This window comes from Petromyzon marinus, chromosome 49, assembly GCF_048934315.1.
Source record: "Petromyzon marinus isolate PM22_M1 ecotype Great Lakes invasive population chromosome 49, UKy_Petmar_22M1.pri1.0, whole genome shotgun sequence".
Classification (NCBI taxonomy): Eukaryota; Metazoa; Chordata; class Hyperoartia; order Petromyzontiformes; family Petromyzontidae; genus Petromyzon; species Petromyzon marinus.
The window spans coordinates 10,188,049-10,207,699 of NC_133715.1; the positions used below are offsets into that span (position 1 = coordinate 10,188,049).

At 45.5% G+C, this 19,651-nt stretch overlaps 1 protein-coding gene across 4 annotated transcripts in view; it reads right to left on the minus strand.

The window, feature by feature from the left end:
* Positions 1–11,104: 11,104 nt before the first annotated feature.
* Positions 11,105–19,651, minus strand: part of LOC116952997 (runt-related transcription factor 1-like) — a 155,179-nt gene continuing 146,632 nt past the window's right edge. For all 4 annotated transcript variants that reach the window (XM_032972790.2, XM_032972791.2, XM_076074683.1 and 1 more), the window contains one exon: positions 11,105–19,328. In XM_032972790.2, the coding sequence (XP_032828681.1) occupies positions 18,610–19,328 (719 nt within the window). In that variant the 3' untranslated portion in view covers positions 11,105–18,609. The remainder of the gene's footprint in view (positions 19,329–19,651) is intronic.

Consider the following 19,651-nt stretch of genomic DNA (forward strand, 5'->3'; position numbering starts at 1 on the left):
CTCATGGCCACATCTCTCATGGCACCAATCTCTCATGGCACCAATCTCTCATGGCCACATCTCTCATGGCACCAATCTCTCATGGCACCAATCTCTCATGGCCACATCTCTCATGGCCACATCTCTCATGGCACCAATCTCTCATGGCCACATCTCTCATGGCACCAATCTCGCATGGCCACATCTCTCATGGCCACATCTCTCATGGCACCAATCTCTCATGGCCACATCTCTCATGGCCACATCTCTCATGGCCACATCTCTCATGGCCACATCTCTCATGGCACCAATCTCTCATGGCCACATCTCTCATGGCACCAATCTCTCATGGCACCAATCTCTCATGGCACCAATCTCTCATGGCACCAATCTCTCATGGCCACATCTCTCATGGCCACATATCTCATGGCCACATCTCTCATGGCCACATCTCTCATGGCACCAATCTCTCATGGCACCAATCTCTCATGGCACCAATCTCTCATGGCACCAATCTCTCATGGCCACATCTCTCATGGCCACATCTCTCATGGCCACATCTCTCATGGCCACATCTCTCATGGCACCAATCTCTCATGGCACCAATCTCTCATGGCCACATCTCTCATGGCCACATCTCTCATGGCACCAATCTCTCATGGCCACATCTCTCATGGCACCAATCTCTCATGGCCACATCTCTCATGGCACCAATCTCTCATGGCACCAATCTCTCATGGCACCAATCTCTCATGGCCACATCTCTCATGGCCACATATCTCATGGCCACATCTCTCATGGCCACATCTCTCATGGCACCAATCTCTCATGGCACCAATCTCTCATGGCCACATCTCTCATGGCACCAATCTCTCATGGCCACATCTCTCATGGCCACATCTCTCATGGCACCAATCTCTCATGGCACCAATCTCTCATGGCCACATCTCTCATGGCCACATCTCTCATGGCCACATCTCTCATGGCCACATCTCTCATGGCCACATCTCTCTTGGCACCAATCTCTGATGGTGTCGTCGTGAAGACATTCTCTGTGAGCTCTTCCTCTCCGGTTCCTTACATTTCTACCCACAACTACAACAACAGCAACAACAACTACAACAACTACAACAACAACGACAACAACTACAACAACAACTACAACAACAACTACAACAACTACAACTACAACGACGACAACACGTTTAATGTCCCTGTTGTTGTCCATCCTACACGAGTGTCCACATCGTGCCAGTTTCCTTCTCATCACTGTCTGCATCATCATCATCACCAGGTCGTCTTCTTCTATGTGCAACATTTATCGTACTTCTACGTTGGTCACGCTTTGGGTCCAGCTCAGACGCAGTCTCCTTCCCGAGCAGCACAGTTCGAGTACGAACATCGTATCCCTGTCGGCCTCTTTCAATGTCCAAGTCCCGCATGCATACACAGCTGTCCTGAACACGCGTGCTCTTAACATGTTTAGTTTGGTCTTGCTGCTGATTTGCTTGCTTCTGCGGATGTTCTTGAGTCCTGCCCATGACTCCTTGTGCGGTCCTTGTCCCACGTCAGTAAGCGTGAACACAAATTCAATCTTGATTTGAAGCTTTCGTGACTGAAGGAATCAATACACTTTGGTTCTTTCGGTAAAGTCACGTAAGTATAGAATATATACAAATTCCTTCACACGTCAAATAACGCTGCAGCAATGGCCCTTCTATATTGCACATGAAGAAGGGTCATTGCCCGAAACGTCGCCTTTTATACGTGTTGTTATTTGTATGTGTTGTTATTTGTATGTGTTGTTATCTGTATGTGTTATTATCTGTATGTTATTATTTGTGATGTTATCTGTATGTTGTTATTTGTGCATGTGCAGCACTGCGAACGCAGCAGCAACAGCTGTAAATGTCGACCCAATGGGTCCATTAAGCCGTTGAGAAGTCCATTGCAGCCACAATTTGTTGAAAAGAGTTACATGGGGGGGTGGTGGTTGGGAGATCACGTGAACATTTCGCTAAACGTGTTGTCTTGTTGTTTAACTTGCGCAGTGTCACGCGGAACGATCCATGGGACATCGCTGCAGTTCGAGCTGCAGCCTGCAGATGGCAGTGACCACCCACACCGCGAACCGCGCAAGAGCTACGACTTTGGCCGTGGACTTTCAAGGATTGTTGTTGTTGCGGGAGTTGGCGCTTGCCTGGCAGCTCAGCGAGTATCAAGTTGACGAAGCCTGCTGACAGCGGCGCGAAACGTCGACACGTCATCGAGAAGTGACGTCATCGCCGTGACGCGCGCCGGGAGAAATTTCGTTTGCGCGGAAATTCGATTTCGCTAATCGCACCACGATGTAACACGCGTTTTGTTCCTGGGTAGTAAGTGTTACTTTCGAATTGCTTATGCCTCAAAAGTAGAGAAAATGTCTATTATTCCCCACAAGCTTTGCTTCTGTGACCAGGACTTTATGTGAAGGAATGACACAAACGCACACCACGTTTTCTCATAGAAAATAGGCAAATTTCTAAATATCACTGTCCTAGTCACAAAAGCAAAGCTTGTGGGGAATAATAGCCATTTTCTGTACTTTTGAGGCATAAGCAATTATGAAATAACACTTACTACCCAGTGTTGTCGAAGACGCGCGTGTGCGTGTGTGTCCACAACGTCAGTTGCGTGAAAGCGACGTTCGTGAATCGAGGGACACCTCGACAATGGTTGGTGAGAACGTGAGCAGAGTGCACCATGGACGCAGGCAGGTCTCATCCGCTGTTAGACGTCCAATGTTCGTGCGACATCGACTCTTGAGTTTGTAAGCAGCAGCATCAGCTTGAAACAGCGTCACGTGACGGGGCTGTCACCCTCACTGACATTCGGCAGATGCCCTGCATTGCCTTCACGCGTGCTTCCTGCAGAGCGAAGCGCAGTCCATGCAGTCTCCCGAGGAGAACTGCTCTCGTCGTTGGCCCGGCACTTTGAATGATTGCAATTAGTGATCACACTCCGTGACGTGACACGTGGAATCCACCGAGTCTGCGCCTGCACCCTGCTCGAACCGGAGCCGCAGGCAAATCGCGGGCGATGCTCTCCCTCCCGTGTGAGTGTGCGCGCGTTCCACTCGGCGCGTCTGCATTGCAAACCACCTTCACACCTTGCTGCAAGTGGGCCCACGTGTTTTCCGCTTGGGTGATTCGGAAGCAGCTGTTTACTTCGCCGATAAGCCGAAAGCTCGCGTCGAATCCTAACCACCTTATTCTCCTCCTCCTCCTCCTCACATCTCTCAGGCCGCGTAGGTTAATTGAAGGGTGGCCTTGCTTCATCGTTATCATCAGCCATGATGTATACACGCCATACGTTGAACTTGTTTGGCACCATTCGTAAGCCAACCGTGCTAATCGGAGGTGCGGGATCATCTATTCAACTAAACTTAACGTATTCTTGGTTAAAGTCACGTAGAAGGGAAACAATAAAATATATATAAAACAATAAAATTCTCACGACTGCAACACAAGCAATCATCAGCAGGTGTGAAAACCACAGCAAGAAAATTTGAAAAAAGTGGCGTTTTTTTTCATTAACGTTAGCACCACGGAGAGCGATTTGGCAGTTGTTCAGATGGCGAGTCCATCTATGTTCGGAAAAGAGGAGGGGAGAGACGAAAATAATTGATGCGGTCTGAAAGCCACCGTAAGCATGAACAATCAATTAAGACCCGAAATGGTTTATAAAATCCTTTCAACGATTGCTAAGCCAGAATCCATCTTCTCGGTTGAAATTGTCTCTGTGTTTGTATATGTGGATAGCCTCATGAACGAATCTCTCATGGTAGCCAGAAGGCTTGCAAAGAACCTCTGTCTTGGAGAAGTCAATGTCATGTGAGCCTACTGAATAATAACAGTGATCTGCCACGGCCGAGGTGTTGGTTTCTACCGTGTTTTAGGCCTGCTTTGTGTTCACGAATGCGATCCGAGACATGTCGTTTGGTTTCTCCAATGTAACTACTACCACAGAGGCAATTTATTTGTAGACGCCAGGGTACTGTATGTCCGGAATCACATCTTTTACAGACGGAACCAGATCACGGATTTTATGTAATGTGTTGAATCGGACCTGGATCTTACCGAAAGAACCAAGAATATGAATCCCTGCAGTCACGAAAGCTTTAAATCAAAATTTAAATTAAACGTGTTATTATTTGTTTCTTTCGGCAAAGTCACGTAGAAAATAAAATAATAATAGAATACGACGTTTCGGTTGCAACACAAGCAGCCATCATTAGGTAAGAATGAATGCTAAAACACAGACACTTGGTTTGTGTCTCGCTCGGTGTGTCTCTGCATGTGTGTCTGCCTATGTTGTTTTCGTGTCTGTGTTTTATACATGCATTCTTACCTGATGATGGCTGCTTGTGTTGCAACCGAAACGTCGTATTGTATTATTGTTTGATTTTATTTTCTACGTGACTTTACCGAAAGAACCAAAGAGTCATTCCTGCAGTCACGAAAGCTTCGAATCTAGTTTAAACGTTTAATTTTATTTATTTTAGCAAGTAAAGCCCTACTGCGCTCTTTTTCATAAACAATCTGGCCACAAATGATAGCTCAACGAAGTGGCTTATCATGTGGAAATGCACAGCAACCAAATCCTCTGAACGCACGCTTCTGAAGCCTTCGTCACTGTCGGATGAAGGCTTGCCCAAACTCTTGTCATCTTTGCAACAACAAAAACAACACCAATCTGACTCGTGCCCACGAGCTGATGAGCACGTGCCCCTAATCGCTCCATCTCATCGGCAGTCTTACCCATCGGCGCTGCTCCCTCGTTTGGCTGCCACTCCGTTATTCGTCTCGACCGTCATGCATGTATGCAGGTATGTTGAAATTGGATGAAGGTCGACTCAGTACGCTGAAACATCTTTCGCACCGTTACGTTGCCAACCGTGCTCATCGGAGGTCCATGCAAATGCACATTCGGGGTATTGATCCAAACGCAAGGATTGCGTGGCGAGGATACGTGACGCAAAAAGAATAACGCGCTGTGAAACAATATAGTGCCTCTTCTGTCACACCGACAAAGATGAACAATGGTCCACCGTGGTATGCATCGGCAAATTAGACTCTGGGTTTATTCTGTTTGGGTTTACTTTACTGTTACATCTATGTGTTATTCTATAGATGCTATGTTAGTCTGGGTTTTATGTCCGTCTATTGAGTGTATAGGTCCTCTGGTAGTCTATGGATTCAATGGAGGTTCATAGATCCAGCGTCAGCCAATGGGATCCATCTCAAACACCTGTAACAGGTTAATAAACGCGGTGGGGGAGAGGCGAGCGAGCATCGGCTTATTTTTCGATCCTGATAGTTTACAACTCCACTGTGAATAACAGAAAACCATTAAAACGCCATTAAAGCACCAATGCACGCTCATAAAGCGTCCGTGGATGACCCCGGCTTGTCTCTTTAGAAATGCCAAGGGTGACGTTTAAGTGGAGGCCGTCTGATCTCAGTCTTTTATTGCGATCCTCAATTCTGCATTCACACCGAGTGTATTCGTATTACTTCTGCCTGACAGTGTTTTTGGATTTGATCAAACGACCCCACAATGTTGCAGCTGGGGATAATTATTTTTAGTCTCGCTACGGTTAGATAGATAGCTCGATAAATAAAACACGATTTCGTCCATCGGACACCTTGGCTTTCCAGGCCCAATATTGTCCAGCGGCGTTTGTCTAAGCAACGAAACTCTGGGGCGGTGTCCACTGCCGACGGTCTTGGGATCTGGGCGTCCGTGCAAAAGAGCTGTTACAGCTCAACGGGACATCTCCAGCTGAAGTGAGGTGCGAGTCGATGAGTCTGCCTGAGTGGCTCTCATCAGAAGATTCAGAATTGTGAAAGAGGTTCTTCTGGGTGACCATGTTATTAATAAGGGCACTTCATAGAACACACGAGACCCCATACAATATGAGATCTCCATTTCAGGACAAAAGCAACATCGTACGCAAAGACACAATGCGCTGACATGGAGATTAATATGCATATAAATGAAACGTGTTAAAGTCCATCAGCCTATTTATTTACTTTACGGAACAATATTATCAAGCAGCATTTGTTTAAGCAAACAACGACTAACGCTGTGAAAGCAACACTAAAATCTTTGCATTTTTGAAATTTACTGGAACTCAAAGGCCAGCTTTCCAGATTTACAAAAGTCCTTTACAACATCTTTCATAGATTTCGTTGTTTGTGATCTTTCATGAGCCCATATGCTCACTACAAGCCGTTCTTCAATAGTATATAAACTCTTATCAGCTATCTGAGATAAATAAGCAAGGTTAATTTAAAACAGATATTAACATGCAAAGGAAAAAAATGTTAGGGGTCCATTAATTAGGGGTCACGACATGTGGACCACCCTGTACTGTGGCCACGGATACAATAACCAGGACGCTGCCACAAGTGTAATGGTGAACACACTGGAACTGCAATGCAGAGGTCAGCGAATCAATTCGATCTCCGGGCGTGACAGGTGAAACAAAAAGAGCGTTTCTCCCCGCGCCTCTCCACCAAGCGGTCAGTCATTCGGAAGGATGCGTGTGATGGCGTCAAGTGTGGGTACTCCCACCGCTTCAAGGACGTCTGGTCAACGTGGTAGAGAAGGCCAAAGTACCTACCAGAGTCATACCAACAGTGGCGTGAGCAAGCAATTGCAAGGCTGCGCCTTTATCGTATGGTTCTATGGGCAACGGAGACAATGTTGACGGGTCTCAGTTCATCAGTCGGTTGATCAACAACTTTGATGATGATGATGATTTTGGATCGGTAGAGAAGAACACTACGATGATAATGGGTGATGATTGTGGATCGAGATTAAGGTTGATGATGACTGTAGATCTGAAGAGGAGATGATGATTAAGATGATTAGTGTGGATCATGATATGAGAGAATGGTGATGACTGTAGGCGTGTAGAGTAGTACATAGTGATGGTGATGATTGTGCATCTATATAGAGGCAAGAATCATGATGATGATGACGTTCATTGCAAGAATTATGATGGATGATGATGACGACGACGATGATGGATTGTGAATCTGTCGAGGCAATAATTATGATGATTGCGGATGTGAATACGTGAGACGTGTGCGTTGGGGAGAGAGCTCGGGCTGATATCGCCGGGTTTAAGAATCCGTGATTGACAAAAGCCCCACTGTGTATGCGTGTGTGGCGACAGCGCCCTCAAATTCAATCCCCACACCTGCGACGTGCCACAAACAGCACAGGTGCAAGGGACCATCGCAAAAGTGTGAAGTTACCTTCCAAGCCCATTCTCCCCTCCCAGAAGTCTGGGGCTGAGCGGGGGGGGGGGGGTCCAGACTTGCAACCGAGCCAACTGTAAAAGCCCCAACAGAGTCAGCACAGTGGAGAGGCAGTTCAGATGGCATTGTCTGAGACTTGCCTTTTATGCCTCTTTGTGCTGATTGACAGCCCAACCGGTCATACCGCATTGTATAAGCTTATTACATTATTGGTGTGCGCATAAAAAAAAACGCAGAGCGCTTCATGTGGTTGTGATTGCCCAAGCAATTTGGTTGCTATAAAACTCATAGCCCGTACTGCATCTGCCAGGAAAACAGAGCTCACATAATAGTGAACCACGTGTTTGGATTACCAGCAGCGGCTAGGAAATCATCCGAACAACTCTGTCTTTTAAAAAAAAAAGAAGTATTATAATTCGCATTCCAAATTCTTTGCGATATTCTCAGGCGGAAACTGTCACGGATGCGCTGATACGTTTGTTTAAAAAGGCATGTGTGCCCTCCACGCGCACACACTAAACCAGCCACCATCGGAGCGGATGAAGCGGGTGTCTCTGTCTGAGCCCCTTGTCACGCACGGTGCCCACGTGTGGCGGTGGACTTCGTGGCATCGCAGGCGCGGTGCACACACGACCCGGAACGTTCGCGGCATGCAGCTTCGAGTGGGCCACCTGCGGCTCCAACAGTGACCGCTTCGTGACGGTCTTATGTATCAAGGACCACCACCGTCTTCGTCTTCACCACAATGCATGGCGGCTCTTGACGTATTGAGGGGGAGGTTTTTTTCGTACCGAATTTTGAAGAAGAAGAAGTGGCTCCTCCTGTTGTTTTGCTTTCTGACTCCGCGGGGCTAGGACGAAAACTGTTCCGTCGTAGCGGCAGTAACAGTGGGGGACAAGATGACATCTGGCAAAGAGCACAGCTTGTCCGCTCCAATGGACATGTTCATCGTGTTCGTGACACCAGTTAGCGGGGGGGGGGGAGTTCCTTCGACTAAAGTCACTTTTCCGCCACTCAACACGAGCGGTGGTTATTTTTTTTGCGTTTAAACAATTCGTGTGCGAGAGGATTAATGCGGTGCCTCTAAAATGCCAACTTTTGGGTTGCATAAGCGAGGCACGCCCCCTGTTGCAACACGGCACCAAACGTTTACAGTTTGTGTCAAAACATTGTGGAACTGCGGGCTCGATGTGGATATTTGCTAACGCTATCAATACCTTGATTGGCATATACAGCACTGTACACAAATGCGCCTCTGTATTTGTCCTCTGCGCGCCACGGTGGCGAGATGTTAACTACCTCGCCCGGTATGCAGGTGGTCGGGGGTTCGATCCCGACCACTGATGCCTGCTGCTGTGTATTTGGAGTCTGCGTCTATTTCTCTCTTTCCCCGTGGTGGCGTGGATTTTTCTCCGTGTCCCTCCGGGTTTTCCCTCCACATTTACCAACACGCGTTTAGAGAACGCTGGCTGTTGTGACTGTCCACACGATAAGCCACTTCGTTGAGCTATAATTTGTGGCCAGGTCGCTTCTGAAAAGGAGCTATACAGCTCAGTGGGCCTTACCTGGTAAATACATTTTTTTGTAGTTTATAGTTTAATCCCAAACATTTACAATGACAGCGTTTGAGATGTGGTGCTTGTATTAACGTGCAGTTCTCCTACTCGGCCACCAATAGCAAGGCCTGTTTGCATGAGAAAGTATCGGCAGGTCAACTGGAGTACTACCCCCATGAACTCCCTCATGCGTAGTGGTTTCCTGTTGCCGAAGGGCAAATCGACAGGTAATGAAAGGGCACATGTGTACCGGGGCCGCGTCGCTGGGGGAAAATGTGGTTTTCCTCTTAATTTACCGCTCTTCAAAAAAACACTGCAACAGCTGCATTGTGTAGCTTGTACGAAAGGCAATGAGTTCACAAGGGGTACGTGGGGAAATGCAGGCTTGGACTTGTCCGTTTATGAGAAATGAGCATCGATTGAGGATCAAATGTGTTGCTTTGCAGTGGCCTTTCGAGGTTATTTCCGAGACATATGTTGTATCAGACACCTCCACTGAGTTTTAAATTGCATACGAGACCCATTACCGGCATCTGTGGATGAGAGCTATCACGACGCAGCCCAACATCCAACACGGACAGACGCACGCGTGAACCGCGGTAAAGTTTTTACGCACGTCCGATGGATCAGCTGTTTGTATTCGCCGCAGCCTTCGGCTTAAAATGCATGCTCATAAAATGTGGTTGATAAAAAAAAATCAGGGAATGTTGGGGTTGCCCCTTCAAGCACTGTGGGTGAGTTAAAATCTCGTGGTCAACACCTGCTCTGCCAGCCGCTCGTTGCAGACCGCCAGGCGGCAAGTTCAGACGCGACCAGCAGCAGCAGCAGCAGTAGTCGGACAATTTCTATTTTAACAAAAGAATATGGCCCACACATCTGCGTCGGTGCCCAGTTTTGTAATTATAATTTTTTGTTCATTATATTCGTAAATTTGGGATCTTGTTCCAGGTGTTAGAATCATTTACATTGTCGCATATTAACGAGTCGCCGTCATCAGGAAAGTGGCGTCACCTGATATCACGTGGCACGCTCTTTGGTGGGAAAACACAGAAATGATATCACCGATACAACGTCCCCTGCGGTGTGTGGATACATCTGCAACAAATCTTCTTGTTGTGATCGTCCGAAATGTCTTATCCAGGCCTGATGTTCACATTTTTCAGATACATTTGAAAAATGTGAGCGCACTCCTCGTGTGTAAAACGCATATTGATTCACCAAACAAAATATCGCATATCATATAGGTCATTGCATACTACTGTGCTATAAATATGCCTGATCTCACCGGAATTCGGACACTAAGCAGGATCGATACTAGTTAGTACTTGGATGGTTTAACCAGCACCAGGGCTTGCCAGGTCTTGTAGGCGTGACAGTGCCACGTGTCACTCCCTTGTATGCGTGGTGGCTCTCTCCGGAAGTTCCCATTTCCTCCAGAATTCCAAACACTCACAAATGGAATTAGCGTAATATCCAAATGCAGCTAAGACCCTCTTGAGACGCAGTTTAAGCCTCCCTGGAGCAACAAATTATTTTGTTTGTCTTGTCAGTGCGTAATTTCAGCTGGATCTGTCTGGGTCAGTGACCCAGGAATAGTTCTGCACCCCGGCACACCACATCCAGGATGCCTTCCACGATGGTTGGAGCTTCAAGTCACGTGCCACGTCGCAGTCTACCAGCGATCTGGGTAAATAATTGAACTCGTTATTTGGTGGCACTGCGTTGGCAGTGGTGCACAAACAACAACAACAATCTCAACATGTTCTATCAACAACGCTGTGGCCTTGGAAGGAACTACCTACAACAGGTGACGTTTCGGACAACGGCCCTTCTACTGAGAACAATATATGAAGAAAGGCCCTTTCCATGTCGCCTATTATATATTTTATTTCAGGGTAGTGTTATCTATTTTCTTTTAGGATGTAGGGCAATCAGTTTCAAAGACAATGCTTACGTTATCAGAGCATGATTGTTTGCATTTTTTGCCACAAGTATGTGTGGTTAATGCAGACTTGATGCCTTGCAATAGGCATCGATTTGGTGTTTGAAATCTTAACACCTCCTGTTGTATTGGCCGCAAGAGCAAAGCCTATTCTTATATATTTTCTCTCATAATTTTGATACTGACAAAAAATGTCCCGTAAGATAGGGCAGTATCGTAGACGAACGTGCGGACGATGTATTTTTACGCAAATAATTGGCAGTGTCGCAGGAAGTGCAATACCTTCTGTTGACATCAATGGCATGGGACTATCGAGCTTTAATGCAGTGAGCTTTATTAGCATGGAGAGTACAGAAGTCATCAATCTTAGCCATTCTTGTTATGTACGCACGTAAGAACACACCACCGAGTTCTATTATACACATTTACTGAGCTAACAAAACATTATATGTACACAAAAGCTTACCTTTGTACATCACTCACTGGTAAACAAGAAAAACTTCCCATTTATACTATACTGTATATATGTTTGCACGTTAGCATTAAATACAATGTCATTGGTAGATGGGTAATAACAAAAACACATTGCATGAAACTGGCTTTGGGAGTCATGCTCGAGATCCGTGTCTCATGGTCTTCTGTGAGTTAATGCGCCTGCATATGCAAACTGTTGAATAACCAAAATGTTCACTACTCATCAAGATATTCACGAAGTATGGCCTAACAACGCTGCCATGATGAAGACGGCATGATGAGGGCCTTAATCCTGCAGTGGTTTTATACAAAGTTGTAACTTATGAGTATTTTCAATGCGATGTTTTTATGCTGTGCGCGAAGCCATCAGTGTACCGCATATCTTTAGGATAAACTCTTTGCCAAGCGCCTTTGCCACTGTATATGCTCACACAACAGGTATCACGGATGGGGCATATGCTTTGGATGGTGGAAGAGCAGCTGCCGTTCACATTTCCAGGTGGATATGAACTCGTTCAACTACTTTACGTATTTATAACGTTACATTTATTGACAGCTCGTTTGATTCATTGTAAAGCCGCTGTTTTTGAGTTACGCTTGGGGGAAAGCTGTATTATTTTATTTCAAGTACGTTTTGCAACGGAGGGCTTCGTGGGACTTTGTCAACCAATTTGCCTACCAAATGTCTCCATAATTTGTCAGACAAAGACACAAAGGGGATGGCTCGGCCCACTCCAGTCCACAACAGAATACTTTTATTCCCCACGTGGCCAAGGCAACTCTGCAACCAATGTCTCATCTCAAGTCCTCAAGTCATCTAACTTTAACCAAGTTGATTGGGGGCGGGGATGTTGGGGAAATCGATTCGCAAACCAATGATAGATTCAGGTGCGAACCAATATTTTGAACTTACATTGTTCTAAATTAGTTTGTTGCTCGTATTTATCCTGAGCCGAACTTGTGAGCCTCCATTAACTTGTCCGAACTATTTCCTGCCGGTTTGTTTTTCGATCGGACGTCAAACACAATTTTGTTGTCGCCAAATCTGTGGTCACCAAATTGGGAAAGGATCACGAGAGACGGCTTAGGAAGGTCTTCAATCCGCCATTGTATTGGCCGTGGCTGCTGGCGGTGATGATGACGATGACGCGATGATGACGACGATGTACGGAGCCTTCCCGAGGGTACGGCAAATTGGGGCGACCGCCCCGGGCCCCGGACTTTGGGGGGGGGGGACGCGCTTCGACGTCACGGTGTCAGATGTCATTCTTTCGGTTTAGTTTTAAGGGGGCCCACCACCCCCACCCCCCATGGACGGCCCTGACGATGTACGACTGCAATTTGATCACATTGATGGCGCATTGTTAGAACGGTTCGTAAATAGTTTTGTCGAAGACATTGCAAGTAAAATCTTGAGTACAAATATACACAGAGCACATGGGATGAACAAGTTAGTGCCAACGTTTAAAAAATATATAAAAACAGATACAATGCCAGGTGAAAGAAGAAAAAAAAGCTAACTTTTACTAAGACCAACATAAGGTAACCATCAACAGACGTGATTTTTATATATTTAAAAAAATATACAGTACATATCGAAGGCATATTAAAAGAAAATTCTGTAAACTTTAAAACATCAATTTCCACAGTAGCTTGTTTAAATTTGTATATTCCTGTGGTATAATGCATCTTAGTAATGAAACAAAAATAATAATGACTGACCAATGCATCTCAATAATAGCAGTGCTTACTCTCATTCTTAAATCATTTATTTCCTCACCTCTGCTTCATAGCTGCAAGAAGGGTTGCCACCTCTGAGGTATAAAGAATCCTTGGGGCTTATCATGGAAAGAATAATTACTCACAATGCCAGCAGAGGGGAGAACTACATGAAAACATACGCTGCCTTGAGCCGTGTATCTTTACACAATTGACAAAACACCAGGAGCTTGAATTTCCTGGCAAGACTTTGGAGATATTCCCTGGAGAGATCCCTCAAAGAGATCACGATCCGGGATAGGTGGCAACCGTAGTCGCAAAGCAAAATTATACATCTGCAAAGTAATATTGTCTTTAAAACCAAAACAATATCTTTCATACTGGCTTCATGGTGTGGCAGTGTCATTCAAAACATAGTTCTACTTAATGTAAAAAAAAACGTGAAATGAAATCAAACATTATTTGACTAAATAAAAATAAACATTTCAATGACACATGCAGGCCTGCTTAAGAAAATAAACTCTGCAATATAAACAGGTGCAAGCACAATAATAATTCCCTTCTTTATACGTAGAAGGGTTTATCGTAAAAATGTCTTCCCTTTGTGGGTTATCCTCAGGGCGTGTTTACCCGTCAGAAGCTGTTTGAAGTTCTGCCGTTGAAATGTTCCACACAAACATGTCCGTGAATCCAAAGAAGCATCTCTGTCACATGAACTGTTGCCAATTTGCATGTCCCTTGAATTAAATATAGTTTTGTTTTTTATGGGTACCCCGTTTTTTTATTTAATAATGGGAGACTCAATACAGCATGATGTGCTCTGACCGGTTTAGCGAGAGCTCTGTATGTATGCATGTGGAGCTTCTTTCGCACCGTATGTAGCCAGCCGTGCTAATCGGAGGCGCGGGAGAAGGACAACAAACGTAACACTAAAGGAATACGTTTTCAATTTAGATTATTTAAAAGTGCATAGCTCCAGTCACAAACTAATATCGAAAGGAAGAGCGTTCCAGACGGCCGCAGAAGCACATGTGAAAGCGCACAATGCAGGTGACCGTCTTTGTTCGGCGGCGAGCCAAAAGCCGCTGCGAGGGTGAGCGGAGTTCGCGTGATGATGGTTTATGGTCCTTGACGAGACCAGCAAGGTTTTGTGGTTCATTTGTGACAAGCACTTTTTATTATACAATGCAGCACCATTTAAAAAAAGCTTCTACGGAACATGGTCAGAATGATAATCTTCATTTCGACTGGAAGAATCCGATGAGCTATGAAGCTCTTTTTCACAGACGTCCAGTAGGGGCGGGTCAACAAGTAGCAAAGTCTCTATGTGCTACAGGTATCGACCGACTCCAAATGCAGTTGATGTACAAACTGTAATGCATGACCTCTTGTTGATGGAATATATATTCAGTATATAGTTTTAATTAACTTTGCTGCGCTAGTGGTTAAGAGTGCAACCCCTACAGGGGCTGTAGGGGTTGCCGTTCAGGGCTGTGGATATTGAGAGGCCAACAAAATAAGTCTGTATGTATATTTAGCTTTGAAATAGTAGAATACCAATACTGTAGCACTAAATCCTACAGGTAATTTGGTCATTAAAGCCAAATAATAGTTACGTGTATCACTATCAGTCACGTGCCAATTTTTTTAGTTTTGTTCATTTTAACTTTGATTCAGCTTTACAACTCACAAATCATATTTGTGAAACTAGAACTGCAATAACCAAAGTGATGGTGCATTTGATATTGGCCATGGATGGTAGAAAAAGAGTGAAGGGTAGGAACCGACCAAACAATGCAGAGCCCCCCAAAAATGTAAAGAACTCTAGCCCCCCACCAAACGTAATCGAGGCCTGCTTTATAACAAGTCGGTTCTCATGAAGTTGATCGTTCATTACCAAAGCACCCTCTATACTTCGTCACGTCAGAGGATTGTGAGATACGGCGATGGTTCAGGGAGGCCTTCATCCAGCAGTAGATTGGCAAAGGGCTGCACACTATTAATCTTTATTAGTATTATTTCAAGGAGCAAACCAATTGGGTGAGTGCCACAGCCTAAATTCCAAAATTGGAAACCACCCTCAGCAAAATTACGTAAAACATTTTTTATTATTATAAAGCACACTTCTGTGTTTAAATTTCCAGGGTGCTGTTGCAAAAAGCATAATTGAATCGCTCACTTTGTGAAACAAACGAAGAACACGTCCTGGCTGATTTTCATAAAAAAGTGGCTTCCACCCTCGGAATAACGTGACCCAAAAAAAAGGTACTCATATCTGACTTTTTAAGCACATTTTTCCACATTCCAGTTTGTGAATAATAATAATAATATCAAAGGTTAAAGCTGCAGCCCCTGCGATTGCTTTGCTCACGCCAATTCTAGTCACAGGACCTCCACGAAAGGGAGCTCAGTGCTCTGTGGAGCCCGTCTGGAGGGCTCTTGGCCTTTCTCTCACACGCTGGCCAAACGTTTTTTTTTATAAATATACGCGATGGTTACTTCGCTGAAAGAAAGCACTCGGTGGTCATTGACAAAACGGTGGTGGTTGGCTTGAGACGCCGCAGGTGCTGGACTTCTCGCTAATAGGGAGCAACACGTGACTCACAGCAGGCGTTGAGTAAAACGAGCGGGCTCTACATGAGACGAAAATAAGCGCCATTATTCCCTACAAATGAGCGGCTATCTGAGCCAATGCTGTGACTTGTTATGCACCATAATCACTTTCGAATTATGTGGCAGAATGAGTAGTGCGAGGTGATTCCACACATGGGGGTAATTGCGGGTGAGTTCATCAATTAAATGACTGTACCAGCCGGAGTTAAAACTCGGGCACAGCCCCGCTCAGTGAACTGTAATTACTTTAAATGAAATAAGAGAGGAAGCAGTCTTAACTAGTTTATTTTTTTTTTACAACGCAGGGTATTATTTTATAAGTCGACGGTTGACCGTAATGGTGACAAATGCCACTCTAAAACAATATTTAATCATGGAAATTAAAATGTTCTAAGACCAGGTGTACGAAAAGGAAATTGTGAACATGGTAACGACAACAACTCAAAATAAACGTGATGTAACAGCCGGGAAAATCCACGCTGCAAACGTAAGAACGGTTAACCCAATTAAATGACGTGGAAATTGCAGGGAAGTTGGATGACCCCGATTATTAATCCGCTGAGTTCATGGCCAACGCAAGAGAGAGGCGGGCGGGGAGGATGCCGCTGTGAAATGGCCGCCCACTGGATAGGAGTCACGGAGACATCGCGAACACGGCCCCTTAAAAAGATGGCTTTTTTGCAAACAAAAGGCACTTATTTTTTTAAACTTGAACTCATCGTTTTCGGTCGTTGAAACGGGGCCATACGCCACGTAATAATATTAATGGCATTAATGATAAAGTAAACTTTTTTGACCATTCTAATATCGTTTACATAAATATGGCTTAGTGCAAAAGCAAGAATGCGTTTTTTCTTTATTTTGCTTCGAAATAAACCTTTTCATTATTAATCATCGGTTAATACATGTAAAAGCACGTACAGTTAATATTACAGGAAGTGATATTTGAATGCTAAAATTTCAACTGTATGTTTTTACTTTTTTCATTCATTTTCTGTAATCCTATTACGTGACCACACAACAAACTAAAAATTTCAAAACATTAGCAATGTATATACCTCGAAAGTGGAAGCTAGAAAATGTACAACGCTCACGGAAGACTGCAGGAAACAAATCATATTAACTGGCATTGAAAACACGTTTACACAAGAATGTTAAATGAGATGGCCACAAAGAAAACAGGTCCATCATTTCACTGACTCTATTTCAATTGTGAGAAAATTAATTTAAAATGTAAAAAAAAGTTAATATCTACAAACAATCCAGGTTACGTTGTCTAAACTTGCGAGACGGAGACTCGTTTTAAAACATGCGGTTGCATTTCGATATAAGCAGGGATTAAAGACAAGGCTATGAATTGCGTGGTATTTTATCAAGATGTATTATAAGATTGATGTATTTTTGCCAATAAATCTAATTTCATTATTTGGTCAGCCAGACTGCACTCCAATGGGTAATACAATCAGTTACAAAGAAACCAGTCAAAGCTGTGGTGTTTTTTTTTAACGATGCATTTTTCAGGAGCTATCTAATTTTCACGAGAGGGCTAAACATAAATGATGTCCAAAACAATCTTTGGATGATCATAATTTTCTGATTTGTGTTTTTTTTACCAATTATATAGTTTTGGAGTTAAGTTTTGCCTCCGATTTGCTTCATTTGACGCGTTTTAGTTTTCCCGAACAAGTGCGCTATAATATGGAAGTGTGGCTTGGGTGAGAAGATGTTGAAGCGAAAATACTTGCGTGACAATGCCAAATTAAAACTGATTACAATAGAGATAAATAATTGCATTGCCCCGTCAATGAAACTCACAATTGAATGCATTCCGTTTGACTTGTGCCCTCGCCCAATGGATATTAATGGTTCTGCATTCAATAACAATTAAGCTTTTACTATACCAATTGCAAGTGGGATATATTTAATAATATATTTTGCTTTCTAATGGATCCATTTACAATTGCTGCAACGTCTTAACCATTTACATCCACTAACAGTAACGATGTAACACTAATGTATGCATGTACACAAAGATTATTACTCTGTTTAAAAAAAAAAGACGTTAACAAGATACCCGGCAGGTATTCACTGTATTTACATCACGTGACTGAAAAGCAACTTTCTAAACTCAATTAATAAAAACACACACATAAAAGCACCTCACAATGACGACGATAGTATTAATGGCTCAGCGTCAATGCATGCCATCAGCTGCAAGTCAGATGAACCACGGCAACTGAAAATTTAAAATAGGGGGCCACATTGTCACGAGTGAGGAGGTCACGGATCTCAACGCTTTGACCGTCCCTGTTAGGCGTTTCTGCATTCGCCAAAATTAATGCGTGGGGAAGCCCTCATCCAGCAGCGTATTGCCCGTACACCTGCAAAGCTTCCGCAAGAAGAAGCAGCAGCAGAAGATGAAAGCAGTGTCGGCAACTGGTATGCGCTGTGAAGCAACTCAAGTCCGGTTCGTGAAAAACAAATATTTAGAATTGCAGCAACAGAAAATGAAAGCAACTTGTCCAGAAAATATTTGTTTTCTTATCTCTGCAGCTGTCATTTCAGATCTTCAATCTTCTCGCCACGATGTTCACCATACAAGTTGCACTCGCCCATCCAGAGAAGCTGCATCGGAATTGCAGTGACACCGGGAAACGCGTTCGTAGCGCTAATGCGGTAACTGCGTTGGAAGCTCCGAGGCCTGCTCATTTCCACCTTTTAAGCCGAGCAATCCGAGTAATAATGCTTCGTGGCATCATCGTTAAATCTGTAATTGGTAGCGTGGTGCAGTAAAAATAAAAACTTCGGGAAAGATTCATTGTTCTGCGTGTGTTTTTTTTTCTTTCCCCACAACGGAATTAGATTTGCCACGTTGACAAAGCAACCAGCCCTGCGCAAACGTTTGGTTTTCTCCATCAGCTGGTGGAGAGCGCCGGCTGTCCTCTGTCGGGGGCCTCCTGCTCTGGCAAACCCGAGTCTCCCGCATCTCCGCTCCGCGGGGGCCCCGTGACGCCAATCAATATGGCCTCCACACGGACTCGGGCTCCAGCCGCGAGGGCACGGCGTCCGCCAAGCTGTTGGCGTTGCTGGGCGAGCTGCTGGAGCTGCCGTCGCCTCCGTCGGCCGTGTCCCCGTCGGGACTCGACAGTCCCGGCGTGAGCAGCACCGAGTCTCCGGCACCCACGCCCATGCCCACGCCCATCGCGACCATCCGCCCGCCGGCGGACTGGCGCTCGTCGCCGGCCATCACGGACAGCGAGTACGTGGGGCCGCCCGAGTGGCCGTAGTACAGCTGGTTGAAGCCCGACTGGAAGGAGGCGGAGCTCGACTGGAATGGTGCGGTGCTAGCCTGGAAGTGGGCGGGGCCCGGCTGGAAGGAGGCGGAGCTCGTTTGAAAGGGGGCCGGGCCGGCGGAGAAATGGGAGGAGCCCGACGTGAATGGGGCGGAGCCGGCGTTGAAGGGTGAAGATCCGGCGGTGGTGAAGGGAGAGGAGCCGGTGAAGGGGGAGCTTTGGTGGCTGTGCGGAGGGGTGTGCGCCGGGTACGGCGGTGGCAGGTAGGCGTAGCGCGCCGGCACGGGCAGCCCCAGCGAGCCCGGCCCCACCTGCTGGGTCGAGTAGACGGACAGCGGCCCCGAGTAGTGCATGCGTGGGTCCGTGTTGCGGCTAGGGTCCGGCAGGTAGGAGAGGCTGGCGAACTGGCGCGGGTCGCCAAAGGGCCCCAGCTCCGAGCCACCTACGCCACGACAGAGAACGGCGAAGACATGTTGTAAAACGATTATTATGTTTTTTTACCAGGTAAGGCCCGCTGAGCCGTTTAGCTCTTTTGCAGAAGCGACCTGCCCATCACAAATTGACAGCTCAACGAAGTGGCTTATCGCGTGGATATTTATAGCAGTGGCCAAAAACTCTAAACGCAAGTCCATTTATTTATTTCGTTGTCGTCGTCGTCAGCCATTGCGCATCCACTGCCGCGAGACTTGTGGGATCTGACTCAATGGACGTCCTGCTCCCCATCTGGGTCAATGTCATTCGTGGGCTGCGGCACACAGTTTGAGT